The sequence below is a fragment of the Schistocerca gregaria genome, chromosome 7, assembly GCF_023897955.1.
Source record: "Schistocerca gregaria isolate iqSchGreg1 chromosome 7, iqSchGreg1.2, whole genome shotgun sequence".
NCBI classification, from domain to species: Eukaryota; Metazoa; Arthropoda; class Insecta; order Orthoptera; family Acrididae; genus Schistocerca; species Schistocerca gregaria.
In genome coordinates this window covers 217,470,405-217,489,514 of record NC_064926.1, presented here as the reverse complement: position 1 = coordinate 217,489,514, position 19,110 = coordinate 217,470,405, and the positions used below count along the sequence as shown (strand labels likewise).

The following is a 19,110-nucleotide window of genomic DNA, read 5'->3' as shown; positions in this document are numbered from 1 at the left end:
CACAGCCAGATAGTAGGAGAGTATAGTCAGATCAAAAAATTCATGCAAATATATCATTTATGTATCTATTGACACCTGAGGTATTGTAAAATCATTAAAGGATTGACTAATAAATATTCTGTGGCTGTTGATGAGATTCCAGATGCTATCATGAAAGCTAGTGGAACATTCATTGTGGAACTATTAGTAGACATTGTAAATTCATAATCTGAGAGTGGTGTGTTTCCAAATAGTATTAAAGCTTCAAAGTAACATCTCTGCAAATGAAGGGTGCAAAATGCAAAATTTCTAATTATAGGCTAGTTTCAGTTTTGTCAGGCTTCATCAAATTTAAGGAAAAAATGTTCTTTGAAAGATCAACAGGATTCTTAAACAAATAAAGGCTGATAACTGACTCACCGCATGGGTTCAGAGTGGGGAAGTCAACCCAGCCAGCAATTTTGCCTTTGTAAATGAAATATTGAAATCAGTGCATGATACACAGCGTGTATCTGGAATATTTTTTGATTTTGGTAAAGCCTTTAATGTCACTGATGATCATATTTTCTTGCATAAGTCAAGGTAGATCTAATCATACTTCAATAACCATCAACAAATTACAGCAATAAAATACAAAAACAACAAAACACAAAAAATTTCTAGTTTTTGCAGTAATGGACAGAAAACAAGTATTTAGTCCTGCTAGGGTTAGTTCTGGAACCTGCCCCATTTCTGATGCATGTAAATGACTTGACTACTAAAATGCATGATGAACCAAAATATTCTTCACAGGTGACACTAATATTCTAATTAAATAACATACTGAGGAAAATCTGCAGGAAACTACAACACCAGTTTGTGCATAACTTAGCACAGTGGTTTACGGCCAGTCGGCTCATCACATATTCTAAAAAAATTGTAACAGTTAACTTTCACATCACAGAAAACCTCCATCCTGCAAACCATGCTTTCACCACTGAAGAAGAAAATGTCTCAAATCTCAATTATACAGAATTTTTAGGCAAATGTATTCTACAGGATTTGAAATGAGAGATGCACCTTATTAATCTAAATAAAAAACTGAACACTCTGAAATAAGCTGTTGCGATTCTCACTCAAAATACAAGCTACTCATCAGTGATGACTATGTCTCATGCTACTAAACAGTCACTATTGAGTATGGTAATTTTTTTGGAGGGAATTCCACATTTTTTTAAATGTTTAAAATTATCAGGGTGATAATGAATGCTAAATGCTGGGATTCCTGTAGACACCTTTTTAAAAGTCTGAAAATACTGCCTGTGCCTCATTTGTATTTACATGAAATAATAAAAAAAAGAAAAACCACTATCATAAAAAAAGAAAACCTATCAAAACATGATTATGAAACACAAGCATATGAATTTCTGGAACATCATAATAAGTAAACCTCATTTACCAAATTATGTATTATGTCACTTCAGACTATAATTTACATTGGGTTTATCATGTAGTCTCACTTAATAACAACTGTTATCAAGTGCAGAAGCAGTGTAGTGTGTCACTTTATATTGTTATGCAGTTCAACTGTGTTGAACATGTAGCAACAATGACTGCTGCAGTCCTAAATTAATTATGTTTATTCTTATCCTATATCATGTGTGTAAACAGTGTAGTAAAAGATCAATGTAGTCAAAGGTCATTGCCACACACTATCCAAGTGCAAACTTGTCCCTGTTTTTGCAGAGCATTGCTCAGAATAGTGTAACAAATATCAGTAGTGGCCCCACCCCCTCCTCAATACCAGTTGCAGCTCTGAATTACAAACACAAGAAGTGTTCCACAAACATAAGTCAGCAATTCAGACTATCCAATCTCACTAGTCACTAGTCACTCTTCTCACTTCCATCTGCCTCTTTTCAATCCCTGCACCTGGTATAAGAACGTGAGAAGTTACAATATGGCAAGAATCTGACAATTAACTCAATGTCTACCATTTTTCAGAAAAAATATGTGATGTTATTTTTAATGTATTCACAGAAATCGAAATTTTGACTTATAACCAGTATGATATTATGATGTTTTATCCTGAGTTATTAATTTTAAATATAGGTTATGTCACTAATAAACATGTTTATCTATCATCCAAATAACACAGGGTGGAAATATTATTCATTGGAGTATCATTAGCATTTTTGTTGGGCTCGTGTGGAATTTTGTTGATTGTAAGAGATCATCGCACAGATGTAATTAATATTATAGCATAGAGATGTTCGGGAGGTTGTCGAGGTAGCATTTAAATGCAAAAGAAACGTCACAATTGACAAAGTGAATTTGTCACACAGCAGTTTCCTCTGAAAAGTACTGGAAGATGATAATTGACTTTGGTTTCTACCTTAAATTTTTAACTTAAAGTAAGTTTTCTAACTTATTGTTTAATTAATGAACACATTACAATGCATACATGATTTGCAATGAATGTTACAAATACCTATTTAGATGGGAATCTCATATATAGCACCTATGACAGATGACAATAATGCAAGCAACCTAGGATATTACCAAGTGAGTGATGGAAACCCGAAGCACCTTTGTATGAGGTGTACGTGAATGAGTGAAGACTAGTAAGCCATTGCAGCATTCAGTGTGAGAACAGCTGCAAATTACTGTCATGTGTGACAGTTCTAGCCATTGGGTAACATTCACCCTGGTGCATTCGTGCAACAATGTTGCAGTGCCTTCCCAAACTGATTGAAAAAAATTAAGGACTTTGAGAGAAAGCAAATACATGGAGTATCAGAGATGCAGGAGGTTGTAATAACTGTCAAGAATTTGAAGAAGTTACATTGCACTACTGGTCAAAAACCAGATGATAGACAGTTAACTATTAAACACATGTAAAAGTGGCATGTAAAAAGTCTCAAGAACCCAATAAAAGATGTAGGCCTCATGGCGATTTTAAGTTTGTTGATTGCACATAGCAGTCAGAAAAAAATTGACAATGACTCAACATAGAGATGCTGAAAACATTTGTTCAGAGATACTGAAAACATTTATTCACTGCTAGATAAAACTGTGAGTGAAGCAGCTGGATGGGGAAATGAAAGAGGAAAATAGTTGGGCCATGTACATGCGAAAAAGTATCATTTCCAACATGAGCCATCTCCATGATATGATCGTACATGGATAAACAAAAAACCAACAATGATAAGAACTGTATGGATATCAAGAATATGAGAGAAGTCTGCCTGAAGGATACGACCACAGTTGGCCAACAGATCTGCTTAATTAAGCACCAAGCACTGAACATACAAAGGAGTGTCTGAGTGGTAGAGAAGTGCATTTAAACTGATGAAAGTTTCTAAGTAAGATCCAGATGAAAATAGATCCAATTGGGGTGCTGCATAGTTTTTATGAGACAATAGCACCCACAAAATACAAGAAAATATGTGGTAAGAAGAGGAGACAATAACTTAGGGGTATTCCATTTCATTCTGAATTTTCAACAGCTAGGAGAAATAGCAATATTGCCAGACATCCCCATGTCTGGTGTAACAATTTTAGATGCTACTGTTGGCAAGTAATATAGTATAAAAACCAATAAAAGCTAGTCAAATGTGGTAATGGACAAATCACCACATATAAAATGACAATGTTGTTACAGATCATCTTCCTGAGATAAGCACTGGAAGCTACAAGACTACATGCAGAAGTAAATATAAACAATCTGGGCAGTAAATTGGCAGTTCAGCATTGTTCTGCACTGCCCTATGTGTGTTATTTCAATGCAAAAATCTGTATTTGTTGACCAAGACTGACATTGCATATTTTATAAATAAATAAGAGTTTTAGAGCTGACAGTTTAATTAATGGAATATCATTATTTTCACCTGATTACCAACTCTAATCACAGCTGGAAACACCTTTTACAACAGAGATCTCATAGTTGCATCACATGATTGAAACTGATTTCAGAATGACATAACACAGAATCCCACAAGGATTTATTCTGATCTGTTCTTAACCTATGTGAATGATGATCTAACTATTTTAAAGGATGCTTTGAAAACTGTATTCTTACCACAGTTCAGATGACAACTAAACAGACTTTCAACTGGTTAACAGGAAACATTTTAACTCTTGAAACTTCCTGGTATATTAAAACTGTGTGCCGGACCAAGACAGGAGATGTACTGGCAGAAGTAAAGCTGTGAGAATGAGCATGAATCGTACTTGGGTAGCTCAGTTGCTAGAGCACTTGCCCACAAAAGGCAAAGGTCCCGGGTTTGAGTCTTGGTCTGACACAGTTTTAATCTGCCAGGAAGTTTCATATCAGCATACACTTCACTGCAGAGTGAAAATTTCATTGTGGAGCTTAACTCTGAACCACAAAAGACTCATACTAAATGAAAGACCTCCTAGCACCGGAAGCAGATATTAAAGTCACACACCAAATGAGAAATTGTATGTAAAATTCCTTGTGGTCCAATTGGACAACAATTCAGCAGAAGCAGACTGAAAGAATATTGTGTAAAGCAGTCAGTTGTGTATCTTGCACAGGCATTGTTAGGGATCCCAGATTTCTTACACTCGTGCCCTGTAAATTTACACCTTAATGGCATTTACTGCCGTTATAAATTTCAGTTTTAACTTATTTGTTATCAGCAAAGTCATAACACAAGACAAAAAAGTTCATGTAGACTTTGTATACATCACTAGAGTCCAGAGTGGTGTTACCTACCTACTCTGGTGCAAAGGTAATCAACAAACTCCCATCTAATAGAGCAGCAAACCAACCCCCAACAGCTCAAAATAATATTTAAAAAAATTTCATTACCCATTCCTTGTGCAAATTATTTGATTATTTGGTTTCAATAATTGAGAATTATTATTATGTACATAACAAGCATTAGTGTTCATTGTCAGCTGTCAAGGACACTCTCCACAGCCTGATTTTGCTATTTATTTGATGCAGTATGACAATGTCTCAAGTCAGCTATTTTCATTATTGATAAATGTGGGCAGCTACTGAGTGATTAATATCATTAACCATTGTTTCTAGAAGAGTATTGAAGGATCAGTAATACAATTCCTGGAGTGGATAACAATGATGTAGTAACTTGTGAAGTCTTGGTAAGCCAATCAGAGTAATAACTGGACCATGAGACTGAAAAAATAATGAGTAAAATTGCACAGACAACGACATTCACATAATAATCACGGAAAAAGAAAGGGTACCACATCCATTAAAATTGTTTAACAACATCTTGTCACAGTATAAAACACATTCTGTTGTAATGTTCCATACAATAATTTTTACACCAATCATTCCAGTGTGGAATCATGAATGAAACACTACTTCAGTTTTATGCAACACGTAGTCTATTTCATTAATATGATCACATTTTAAAAGTGCCTCACCTGTTTCTGTGCTGCACTGTTGAGACAAGTAACACACAGCACATCTAAAATGAACTGAATTGCAGATATGGATGTCAATCCAACTCCAAAAGCACCAGCATCTTGAAGTAATGCATTATCTACCTCTTCCTTTGTTCCGTTAATGCTGAAACATTAATCAGTGAGTAATATTTTTGCTAAATATGTAAGATTCAAAATACTGAATTTGTATACATATAATTTTAAATGATTATTTATTATATTGGCCTATTTTAAAGGAAATTCTTTTGTTTGTAAAATTTTCTAGTCTTCCTGTTCTCATTTTTAAACTGTCATATATCTTTGAATTACACAGGGACTCATTCCATGGGCAAATAGGTTTAGGTCTCATGGAAGTTCATCAGTTAAAGTGAAATTATCACATTTCTACTCCTTAATAATGATAGTCAGTATAATTGTCATTGTTTTTAAAGTATTTGAGTTATAAGTTCAAACAGAGGAAAATACTAAGTTCTAAAAACTCACATTGTTTCACCGCCACCAAACCAGTTCAGCAAAGATGTACGTGTTATTGTTGAATTTGACATTGACCATTCAACAAGGACAGCTGTGAATTCTCCATAAAGTACAATGAAACCAGGCATACATACACCTGAGAGGACTCCAAACATAACACCAAGGAATATCAGGAACTTTTCAAAGCATGTTGAGTACCTAAACTGCAAAAATTTAGAAAAGTATATATTCAACTATTGTAATTTGTGCGAAAAAAATATGATTAATAATCATAACTACAATAATGGGATCAAAAATTGTTATGTCTATTTATATGACATTTATAACATATTACTATGCTACATTTTATGTCGACAATATCATGTCTAAAGATGTTTGCTTCAAAACCATGCCCACAATGAGCACATTTGATTAACAACATAATTTCAAAAAATGTAATCTCTGTATTTCCTTGTTTCTTTGTGTTTTCTCACACTTTCATTCCATGTACATATATTGACACAAACCGTAATGATGTACTTTGTTCCTTAGTATAAAGGAAAATCTTCCATGGAGCTACAAACCCTAAAAGTCAATGTCTCACATGCTAACATCAACAGTTACAAGTTACACAGCAGAAAATGTATTTCATTTCTTACACACAATACACTGAACTCAATTGCAATCAAAATGTGCATCAGCATTAATGATATCACCTCAAGGCACAAAATCAACAATCATTATACTATCTGTACCTGACAAAGTTCATTATATGATTTTTTCAGTTAATTCACTTGTCCCTAATTAATATTGTTTAGTTAGTAAACAAATGTGATGTTGCTGTAACTTCAGACATATGCAATATCAAAGTTTCACCAGCAATTTAACATATGCACCTCTCCCACTTGCAAGGACACAGAAATCATAAAACCTAACTAGTAAGTCCTCCATAAGCTCAATGAAAACTACATTATGCATCACCCCAAATGGTGTCTAACTGCTCTATCAACTCAAAGTTGTTCTAGTTTCAGTATGGAGGAAAATTGCGACAATGAAATTTTTTGTTTTAATAGTCACCAATTGTATATTTTCAGGCATTACATCATACCTCATTCCAGTGTTCCCTTGATGAAGCAGAAGAACTGTGGTGATAAAATGGACTGAGGTTAAAGTTCATAAATGAGCAGCTATTAAATACTGTCATAGAATATAACTATTGTTGTACGTGTAGTTTCTCCCTCAGCAAAAAAAAGAGGGATGGATTGTGAAAGATTTGAAAGTAGAATAGGTCACAAAGATACCAGATTGAGACAGATCCATCTGTTAGAGGATGAGAGGATACTTCCATAAATTCACTTTTCTTTGTCTCTTCTCATCCTCACAACAGGTGGATCCCACTCAACCCGGATTCTGAGTGTCCTACCCTTCCTTTCTAACATCCCCCTGAGAAACTAACAGTTCTTAAAGCTAAGATAATTTTCTTTTTCTTTTATATGTGCTTATAGGCAGTTCTTAGAATTTCATGTTCTTAAGGTAAACTATACCAGTGTCCCCGTAATTTTGTAACTACTGTTAAGCTCCATACATTATTTTATATACTATTGTTACACTCCATCCTGGATTCCCCACTGTTTGATTCTATAAACTATTTGTGACTAATGAAACTACATTAATGTATTAAACATAATAGATATTTCCTGACTTCAGATGTTTTGTCAGTTACATCAAATAACAAAAATAACAATTCCTTATTTCCTGTTGATAGCTTAATATCTATATGATAGAATGGCTATAGGTATCTGCATGATAACTTATTATCTATATGATAGAATGGCTATAGGTATATGCAAAAGAGGGCACTTGCCTCTCCAACCTCCCCTCTCCCTCCCCCCCCCCCCCCCCCCATGCCACTTGGAATTTAAAGTACTGAGATTTGATTTATTATATAATTTCCTTTTGTGTCAGCTTAAAAATTTAGTTCTTTTGGTTTGTCACATCTGAAACTGACTAACTCATTTAGAATGACTGTTACTTATTTTGCACAAGAACAGAATAGAATGTCGTTATTTGTCATTCTTATTAGCCAACTCTTGTTGAAAGAGCGAGCATCAAATTTTCAATTAAAATTTTTAGCAGTCAGTACAACTTCTCTTTAAAATGCAGATGAGTCTACAGAGTAAATATACACATTTAATGGGTACAATAATAAGTCTTACAAACACGAAAGTATTTCTACATCATGCACACTGACAAATTTGCTAAAATTATTCTGTTTCATACACACTTTCGTCAATTGATAACACCTGTACAAATTATTTTCAAATTCCTTAAAATATTTTCTTACGCAGTGGCACATTGTGTATGATTTTGTGCCAATATATTTAATGCTGTTTATGCATTTGGGCAGTCTGATGTCTTTGTTATTTTTATTTCTAGAATGGCACTCACAGACAGTGCCTCTGTGTGGTAAGTTCTTTGCCTGCTTTTATAATGAAGGAAAGCAGGCTTTAGTCTGCAGTAAAAGTATCATTAATAGAATCATTTCTTTGAGAAATAGCAGACAAGATCCCATAATGCATGAATACATGTTGTTGTCCTGAGTGTTTTCTTTTGTCCTAAGAACAACACCTGTGCAACAGACCAGTCACCCCATATGATAACTCCATACACCATATTTGGGTGGATGAATACATAGGAATAGGAAATCGGCTGATGTTCATTACCTTTGTCTTGTAAATTATGCAACAGGAATGAGACTCTGGAAGGTTTGGCACACACGGTTTCATGTGTGTACTCCAAGTCAATTTTGAGTTCAAGTGAATTTGAAACCCTTTGACAAAGTCATACTCACTAACTTTTTCAATCAGTGAACAATTGTTCTCTGATCCTTGAATCTAGATCATCAGGTAATTTTTAGAAGGAGTGGTTAATAAAGTGTGATGTTTATTTTCTTTTGAACTTAAAAGAGATTTCTTGTCTCATGTAAGGTGAAGTTTGCTGAAGATCTTTACCCCAGAATACAGAACCATACTCTTAACCTTATGGAAATTATATTTCTGTCTTGAACTGCGGATGTGCAAATCAAAATTCAATTGAAACAGATTCCATTTTATTAGCACAAAAACATTATTTTTAGTGTAAGTATAATAGGAATTCAGAATAAGAATGCATGATCTTTTAAGCAGCATCTTTTTTAGTTTGTCTATGGGTTTATAGCATTTTATCTTCTTAGCCAGTTGCACCCAAAGGAATTTTTTTTAAATACTGTTTCCTTTAATGTATGGCTATTAATGTCTACATATGGTACCCCCCCCCCCCTCCTGCAAACTGTTGTATGGGTGCCTTTGTTGCCCAATGATGTGTACCATTCACTCCATAACATTTTTGCAAATAGAATTATACAGAGTACTCAATTAAAAATAAAAAAACCCTATTTTCAGTAACTCCTTTGAGAGCTCAATGTTTTTCTAGTGCATAATTCTTCATGGAAATCAGGTATTTATTCTTTAAGTCTTAACAACTGATGGGATAGTGACTCCTGAGAAGTAACATGTATCACTGGCAGAAATGTGCTGGACTCAGTTATTAAACTGTCCGCATTGGTCAACCAAATTGAAGTTTTTGTGATTCATGATAACATAGAGCAATATGTGGCAGAAATACCACTGTAAGAAACCGGATAGCTTACACTTTAAGACATTTTAATATCAATTGTATTCAGTGAAATCTCATCCATGTACCATATTCCCCTACATTTTACAAGGTAAGATAGGCCATAAGTGAGACTTCAACCCAATTACATGGGGACTTACAGAAAAGTTTACATTGCAAATACATTTGTATTAATCAGGACAATGTTTGATATTGATGTCAGTAGCAGCTCATTTCCACACATCTGGAATTATCTCGCAAACAGTTTGTTTGTGGACCCATGTTTACTGCAGTCACCTGTGTCCTAGGGATACCTCTGGCACCCCAAGTCACCACCTGTGTCACTTGGGCCTTAAGTCAACTCTGGAAAGTCTGTCTGTCTGTCTGTCTCTCTCTCTCTCTCTCTCTCTCTCTCTCTCTCTCTCTCTCTCTCTCTCTCTCTCTCCAACCATCCATCCATCAATCTCTTCCTGTTTCTCTCTCTGATCTACTTTTAACTTTAAACTTCTTTGTCTCTTGTTTCTATTGCGTGTCTTACACCAGGAGTAGAACACAAAAATCTTAAAACAGATACAACTTACCAGCTGGTAATATTTTAGTGGTGTATATGTCTCCTGCTTTTCTTTAGGTGAGGTGAAGTTTCTGAAAAAACAAATAAGTTTGGTAATGGTAATGTCAATCTCAATAGCTTCTATTAAACAATTTACTTAGGTCCTGAAAGATTGTAATGAGCATTTTTTCACTAAAGTCTGGAGTTTAAATGGTCATAGCACATGTAAACAAAGATAAGGTACTGTCATCCTTTCCTGATATTTCTGTAACATTTTTAGTAAGCCAACTGATGGCTTAATTTTACATTTTGATGATAGATCTCAACCTAAAAAGAATAGGAAATACATATCCTAGGGCACCCCAGTTAAAAAATAATGGGTTCTGCTAGTGACTGACAACTGTGACCACGATATTTACATTAAGTTTTCTGTCCTGACACACAGGCAAAGCTATTAACTTTACCCATCACAACATCATCATGTTACTCAGAGTATACTATCTCAGAGGATTAGACCCAGACAACAGAGTCTTCTTCATTTTCTTGTGCCCTTGTCCCACAATTGTGCATGGTAAATATGGTGATTAATGGATTTGGACTGTCAATCTAAGAGGTGACTGGATGCTGTTCTTGTCTCCACCCCATTTCCCTTCCCCTCCCACCTCCGAGATGAATTATTTGTACCCCAACAACTGGTTGTATGTAGTGTCATTCGTGGGAAACTGTGGGAAAGTTTTCTAAATGTTTGCGAGTCATAAAACTGAGGTAGAACTTGCATACCAGTCCGATATTCACTTAGCTGGCATAAAAAAAGTAAACCAGTGCGGCCAGCATACCAAACCTCATCATTAATGTGCCAGGCAGCTTTGATGTGGGGCCAGCATCTCTCCAGCTCAGAAGTGACGCATTCATTAACGTGCATGGCTATCTGGGCTGTGTGATAGACATGAACAACAGAATTCCGACACCAAGCTTTCAAACAACATGACTGTTGCAATAAAATGAAATGGTAAACAGGAATTTTTGTGCCTGCAGTGCTTTGAATTGGTATGAGGGAGGTATTAACTTTAAAGATACGGTATTACAGAAACAGAAAGATTGTGTATAGGCTGAGACAAGCTACACAAGACACCCAACTATAGTATGAATGCGAAAACCTTTTTGCCTGATCTTATTTCTGACAAACTATATACTGGCACTGATGTCACTCCATATAAATTACTGTTCAAGAATGAAGCAAACTCAAGAAATCAGAGCACATTTCTTATATGTTAGAAATGTGTGGTGTCAGAAACACTGTATAAAAAGATAAAAAGAAAATGCTTAGTGACAAACTATTCAGCATATAAAAGTTTGTAAAACATGCAGTTTGAAAAATGAAGAAGCGAGTTTGAGATGCACACAAAATATGAAATAGTATCACTCTCTATGAGTTGGTTCAGGAGCTCTACTGGCTATCAATCCTATTCCTGAAACAGAGAAAGCCTTTCCTACTGTTGGAACAGAGCTGTGAGGAAGTCTGGAAGAGTCATTGGTGACAACTGAAGGGCTGCAGTTCATCCCTCAAATGACCCATGCATACTCTCTATTATTCACAAACAGACACATCACTGGCTACTGCACACAAAACTAATCCAGAAGAGTGACTCGACATTTACAAGTATTGTGATGTGTGAAGAGGAAGTCTCAATGAACTGCACACCTGGAAGGTCACATGTGGATGCAAAACTCTAGGTAATCATAGTATTCCTCCTGTCACTGATGACAACTAAGAAATGAAGTGCTATACACTCATCCAACATAATATCTCCTCATTGCCACAGAAGTGATTTACTTGCATATCCTCTTGTGCTTGATGTGTTTGAGAAATGAGAAATATTCTTCAAACTGAAGCAGGACTAGTCTGGGACTATCACATTCCTCTAGTTATTCATGGTCCCATCCAGAGTCTGCTGTATCCACAATGAAACTCTGAACTGTCACGAACAGAAGACGCTACCAAAAATCTGGCCTAGAGCAATTGTTCTCAGACCTTAACATAAAGTTTGTCAGGAAACTTCTGAGCTCTGAAAACAACATTGCTTCACTGTAGCCTACGAACAGTCTGAAGCAACAGCAGCATGGCCACTAGCAGGCTGAAGAGAGTCTGAAGGCAAAGTACAAAAACTGCAATGGTTTGTCATAAATAGAGCCATCTGACAGTCCATAAATAATGTATTCAAATTAAAGTGAGGTGATCTGTAATTCTTTATGGTATGGCTACATGAAGAGTCATAGTCCAAGTGATAAGCCATGTGTGACAAGATTGTCTATATTGAGTACAGTGGGCATCGCGGCCATATATCTTGTCATCTTCAAATACATGTAAGGCCTCCCTCCTACCTCTCCCTGAAAAATGTCCAGTTGTTCATCATGGAAGCATGCAACAGTGTCCATTTATTGTCTTCTGGTAGCATCATCACATGTGTCATGTCATATCAACATAGAATGTGCCTGCATCTGTACAAACTAATGTAACTGAGTTACTCACTATGTGTCAACAGTCCTCTATGTGGCAGATAATTGGGAACCTGATGGTAATGGTTGTGATGCCCCCGAAGTCTATCTGAACCCAGGTGCCCACATGACTGATGAAGGATCTGAGGTCTGTGAGCCGCAGTGCAAGCAGTGGAATGCTGGAGTTGTACCTCCTGAACGAGATGGTGCCAGTAGTGCTAGTGGCAGCATGAAAAAACAGTTCACTGTATTTGCCCAGGATACCACCATCCCTAGCATTCACAGCTTAAATGAGGTCACTTTTCATGGCCTCTAACATGCAGGGCATTTATCCTGGCACCTGCAAGATGGTTTGTCCCTGTTTGGGCACATACTCAGAAAACATGGATATCCTTCAGACATTCATGCAAGACATGCACATGGAAGAGACAGCAGCATTTGCAATGCAGCAGCTTCGCTGATCTTTCTCAAGAAATCAGTGTGATCACAATCTGCAACTATGTTTTTAAATGTTTTCATTGAGCACACTACTTCACATTTCTCTTACAGAGGAATGATTAAATATCTCTAGGCATGAGTAGACACCTCTAGTGGGAGATATTTTTGTTTCACAGTATTTGAATATATTTCATGTGATCTGTGGGCTGCAATCAGAGATTATCATTTGAGCAGGCCTTCTAGGGCTAAAAAGGTATGGAAATAGGAAAGCAAGTAAACTATACAAAACAATATTGATTTGAAAAATTTATCCACAAACTTTAATGTTTTCCTGTGGTTGTATGGAAGATGGCTGCAGTGAAAGAAATGTGTGGTGCTGAATGGTTTTCTGTGTACTATGAGCTGGAGCATAATAATTTTTCAGTGTTTAATGTAGACCTGGCCACAATGGAAGATTTGTACCAGACGTGTGAATTGTTGCATAAAATACACCAAAGATGGTTCTTTTGTTAGTTGAAACAAGAACGGTATCTATGGTTATGATATATAATGTGGGTTTTAAGGGAGAGGGTGAGGAGTCATTCCAATCCCGGCAGGGGAAAGACTTACCTTAGGGGAAAAAAGGACAGATATACACTCACACATACACACACACGTATCCATCCGCACATACACAGATACATGAATGTCTGCTTGTGTCTGTGTATGTGCGGATGGATGTGTGTGGGTGTGAGAGTGTATACCTGTCCTTTTTTCCCCCTAAGGTAAGTCTTTCCACTCCCGGGATTGGCATGACTCCTTACCCTCTCCCTTAAAACCCACAACCTTTCATCTCTCCTTCCCTCTTTCCTGACGAAGCAACCGTGGGTTGCGAAAGCTTGAATTTTGTGTGTTTGTTTGTGTGTCTATCGACCTGCCAGCGCTTTTGTTGGGTAAGTCACATCATCTTTGTATATATATATATATATATATATATATATATATATATATATATATATATATATATATATATATATATAATCTTCAATGAATAGATTTGCCAAAATTTAAATAAATTATTGTAAAAAAATTGTGGGACTAATGAAATGCAAGCAATGTTAGAACTCAGTTATCATGTCAAATTACCTGTTTCTTTGTTTCACTTTCACACAAATGATTCATACTGAGCATTTACATAAAATAAGGGAAAGGCAACCACTCACCAATAGCAGACTGGTGTGTGGAGCACAGAAAAAGTTACAGAAAACAGTAGGTACACACTAGCTTATGAGCTTGCTGTTGTTCCAATAAAAGTACACACCAACACCAAAACATTCACTCCTGCAGCCATGGCAAGACTGGTTACCGATTATCAATTATTGTAAGCAGTTGTCTGAGAGCTGACAGATATAGGAAGGGAACAGGGAAGGATGCACAAGAGAAGGAAGGGTTAGTGGTATGGAGCAGGTTACGTCTTTGAGCAGATGATTTACTAGCTACACAATGTGATAAAAGGATGTCAGAGGTTAGAACATATAAGAGAAAGGGGGGAGGGGAAGGAGAGGAAAGTGGAGATGAAGAGGGAGACCATGGAGAGGAGTGAGAAACAGAGAGGAGTGATAAAAGGGGGAGAAATGGAAAGAGAGAGGAGTAGAGAAAGGGGAGGGAAAGAGAGAGTGGTGAGAGAAAGGGGAGAGAGAGAGAGATACAATGAGGGTGAGGAGGGAAGAGTGGTGGGAGAAGACAGTATACAATTTGGCGGGGGAAGGAGTGGTGTGGACAGAATGCGGATGGGAAAAGGTAAGTAGAGGCAGTGGGAAACATGTTAGTGGGAGGGTGGGGGGGGGGGGGGGGATTTTTTGGCACAAATAGAATAACTTTTTCTACAAGGCACTGTACTCACACAGGGAAAATTCCAGTTTTTTTGGTTGGACTTACAGTCCCTCCCAGCTGTGTCACTGTGTACTTTCGCATCTTCATTGGGTTTTCCTGTAATGTTTAAAAACATTCATGCTGAACCAGTAAACTGGCATACACAGTTGCAAGGAAAATAAAAACATAAAACTAGAACAAAACTGAAGCAAAGTGGAAAACATAACAAACAAACAGTTGAAATACATGGATGAAAGGTCTATAAGCTACATCTCTGTTAAAGAATTCATCTAATGAATAAAAAGTATTATACATTCCTGTTATGTTTTCAAGTAATGCACTGTTACTATATAGGCCATCAATGCAATTGGTAAAGAATTAAGTATTTTAATTCAGGAAGACTGTACAGTCTTCTGTGCGCAAGTTACATTTTTGAGATCACAGTCGGAGTCAGCTGCCTTTCTTGTATTGTGATCATAATACCTGTCATTGATTTTGTACTGCACGTGGTTACCAACCATAAAGCCCTTAAGGAAGGGAAGGAAGATTAAGAGTTCAATATCCTATAGACATTGACATAACCAGAGAAAGACTCATAATGGAGTAAATGTATTGGGAACAGGAGATTCTCAGGTGTACCCTGCACGTAATTTTCGTACAATCTTACTCTGCGGAAAGATAACTTTCATTGATATGGATTAATTGCCCCAGCAGATAATTTTATAGCGCGCAACAGAGTGAAACTGGCCAAAGTTAGAAGACTTTGTGACAGCGATGTCTCCAATTTATGAGATTTTCCAAATGTCAAAAGTACCTGAGGGCATTTTTATGATATGGAGGACATGATGTTCCCAGTTAACATAACTATTTCTGTGGAGGCCTAAGAATCTGGTGCAGTGTACCCGTTGTCTTTGCTGATTGTCGTGTGCGAAACGGATCTCCAATGGGATTGTGTGACCGGAGCTGAACTGGGTGTAATTACTTTTGCTCAGGTTGATCGACAGTGAATTTACTTTCAACCAGGTTAGCAGCTCTGAAGTAAATTATTGACATCGGCCTTTATATTGGCGGACTTGTTTGTTGTTTATCACACTTTTGGGACTTTCGAAATTTCTGTTTTATGCATATTTTGCAGCTATATTTTGTAAATATGTAATCAATAATAGTATGACTTAAAATGAACATATAGACTTCGTTTTAAAAAAGAATAATAGCTAACGCATCCAGTAATGACAACTAATAACCAAAGCAACGATAACTTACTCACGAATCGATAGGGGGAACAACTAACTATATGGTAGATGCGACTAAATACACAATCGTCGTACAACTCAGTTCAAGCGCTACGTTAGTGACATTGTTTTGTTTTCAATACGATGTCCACCGAAAATACAAGCACCGGTGGAGGACGTGACGCCTCCTTCCATTTCGGCGCCCGATGCCTAAGCCTTCGGCGCAATGCACGCAGAAGTGGCGTGGCGCGGACACCTGGCACCGACGAGGCACAGACGTGGCGTGGGCGAGACGTAAGCAATAAACATTGAAGTAGCGCTGGCGGACACACGCACAACGGTCGCGCTACCATTCCCGAACCACAAAATGCATTATTGCGGCAAGCAACAAGCCGAATGCAAAAGCGCTTGAGTAACGTAAGGGCAACTTCACAGGGGGCCACTTCGCAGCGCTGGTCAGTGGTTCACTAACTGTGCTTCCGCTGATTGGTGACGCTGCTTCATCTACCTGAGAGTACTCTGCAGTTCACAATTAATCCGTCAGTACACGCAGGTGGTCTGTTAGACCAAGGAGAATATTTCCACATTAATGCAATGCCTGGAAGCTGTTTCCAAGACGCTATCTTCTCAGTACCTTTAAGTGAGTGTAATAGGAGTCGTTTGGTATGGTGTGTCTGGTATTTCAACAATAGCACTTCCGGTTAGCTCACAACAAAGAGGTCTAGGGTCTCACAGGCTAGTCGCGTGTGCTGGTGTCAGCTTATTGTTAGCTCCGCCAAGGTTATTCAAGGGCCCGCATATTTGCGGTATCTGCTTAGTTTAGTGGTAGAACAGATTTTTTCGTGCTTTGTACTTTATTTTAGTGTGTTGTAAGTGTTGTAACTGCATCATGGCTTATTCTTACGAGGCACAGGAGGAGATAATTAGGAACTTGATTGAAGAAGTAATGGCTGAAAGTGACGCTGGTGATTCTGAAGACGGAGAAATCGACTTTGAAGAAATCTAGGACCCAGAGTGGAAAAGTGATTCTGGCTTCGAACAAAAAACGTCGAGTGATGAATCAGAAGACAGTGATTGTGGTGCTGACAGTGATGTGTTTGTCGGTAAAGACGGAATAGTATGGAACTCACGTGCTCCGCCAAAGAACTCCCGCACACGTTGTCATAAGATCATAACTCATTTACCAGGTGTGAAGTGTGCTGCAAAAAGTGCTACAAATCCTCTACAGTGCTGGGAACTGTTTTTTAATGAAAACTTTATACACATACCCGTTGGCTGCCCTAGAGGTACAACCAAAGTATCCAAGGAAACTTTCAAGGGAAAGAGATGCACAACAAACTAATAAAGCTGAAATAAAGGCCTTGTTGGGATTATTGTACTACGCTGGTGTAATGCGTGCCCATCGACTCAGTCTACCAGATTTGTGGCTAACAGATGGCACAGGAGTTGAAATATTTCATCTCACAATGGGCACAAACAGATTTCGTTTTCTCCTTCGATGCCTCAGATTCGACGATAAACAAACGAGAATGGAAAGGGAGAAACCAGATCACATGGCGGCGGCGATAAGACAGGTGTTCAGTCTAATTGTTGAAAACTTTCGGAAGGCTTATATAGTTTCTGAATACGTGGCAGTTGAGTTGATGAAAAACTAGAAGCATTCTGTGGAAGATGCAGATTCCGACAGTACATGCCAAATAAGCCAAACAAGTATGGAGTAAAGATTTATGCAGCAGTGGATGTTTTACACATTCAACATGGAGGTGTATCTTGGACAACAACCTGAAGGCCCTTACAGAGAGGACAAAAGACCAGTTGAACTTGTTTAGAGACTTTGCCAACCTATCCTGAATACAAGCCGCAACATAACTTGCGACAACTGAGGAAGAACAGGAGACAAGTCCCAAGGGGTTTTTTTAACACTGACAAGAAATGTCATCTATGTTTGGGTTTCAGAAAAATTGCACCTTAGTCTCTTATGTGATGAAACGAAACACAGTGGCATTACTACTGTCAACGATGCACCACAATGGAAATATTGACGAAAATACAGGGAACGATAAAAAACCAGAAATTATCACTTTCTGTAACCTTACTAAGGGTGTAGTTGACGTTGTAGACGGAATGAGTGCAACATATAATGTAGCTAGAAACACAAGAATATGGCCAATGGTCGTTTTTTATAGCATCATGAACACAGCTGCGATAAATGCTGCTGTTATTTTCAACTCAAATCAGAAAGAACAACTGAGAAGAAGAGAGTTTTTGAGGTAGCTTTCTTTTGCGCTTCTGCATGATCATCTTCAGCAAAGAGTAATGTCAAAAATATTGCCAAGGAAGATAACTGAGAGAATTGGAGAGTTTGCAGTGTGAAAATTTCTGAAGTGGAATCAACTGCGACTTCACGAGGACGGTGTGTGGACTGCAGAAGCAAAAACAGAAAAACAAGATATATTTGTAAGCACAGCAAGAAATACATTTGCTTTGAATATTCTGTTACTGTGTGCTGAGACTGTATCGACAAAATATCTGATTGAATACATGCATAATTTTGATAACAGCTAAATTTTATGTATCTTCATTTGTGTAAATATTTTTGACCAAAAATATTAAATTCAACCCTTAAATATATTTACTAAACTGATTTTTAATGATATTTCTTCATTTAATAACGCTGCCTTCCATAATATACATCTAAATGCAAATTCAGAAAGATAGAAACTGCAAGGGTCTGTGAGACCAGCTGTGTGTACTGCCGTCCTGTTTCCAGATGCGTGCACCGCCAAGTTAAGTGCCTGGCAGCAGAGGATTCATCGAACCACCATAAGCTACATCTCTACCGTTCCACTCTCGAACAGCGCGCGAAAAAAAACGAAAATAAATCTTTCTGTACGAGCTCTGATTTCTCTTATTTTATTATGACGATCATTTATCCCAACTTAGGTGGTCGCAAACAAAATATTTTCTCACTCCGAGGAGAAAGCTGATGACCGGGATTTCATGAAAGGCCCTGCCGCTACGTAAACCACCTCTGTTTTA

General features: G+C 37.4%; 1 protein-coding gene across 1 annotated transcript in view; it reads right to left on the bottom strand.

Moving 5' to 3' along the window:
* LOC126281499 (multidrug resistance protein homolog 49-like) overlaps positions 1-19,110 on the bottom strand; it is a 135,150-nt gene that overhangs the window by 51,022 nt on the left and 65,018 nt on the right. Inside the window, exons 2-5 of the mRNA XM_049980506.1 lie at positions 14,871-14,956; positions 10,086-10,146; positions 5,884-6,077; positions 5,380-5,524 (exon numbers count right to left, since the gene is read on the bottom strand). Coding sequence (XP_049836463.1) covers positions 5,380-5,524; positions 5,884-6,077; positions 10,086-10,146; positions 14,871-14,947 — 477 coding nt within the window. The 5' untranslated portion in view covers positions 14,948-14,956. The remainder of the gene's footprint in view (positions 1-5,379; positions 5,525-5,883; positions 6,078-10,085; positions 10,147-14,870; positions 14,957-19,110) is intronic.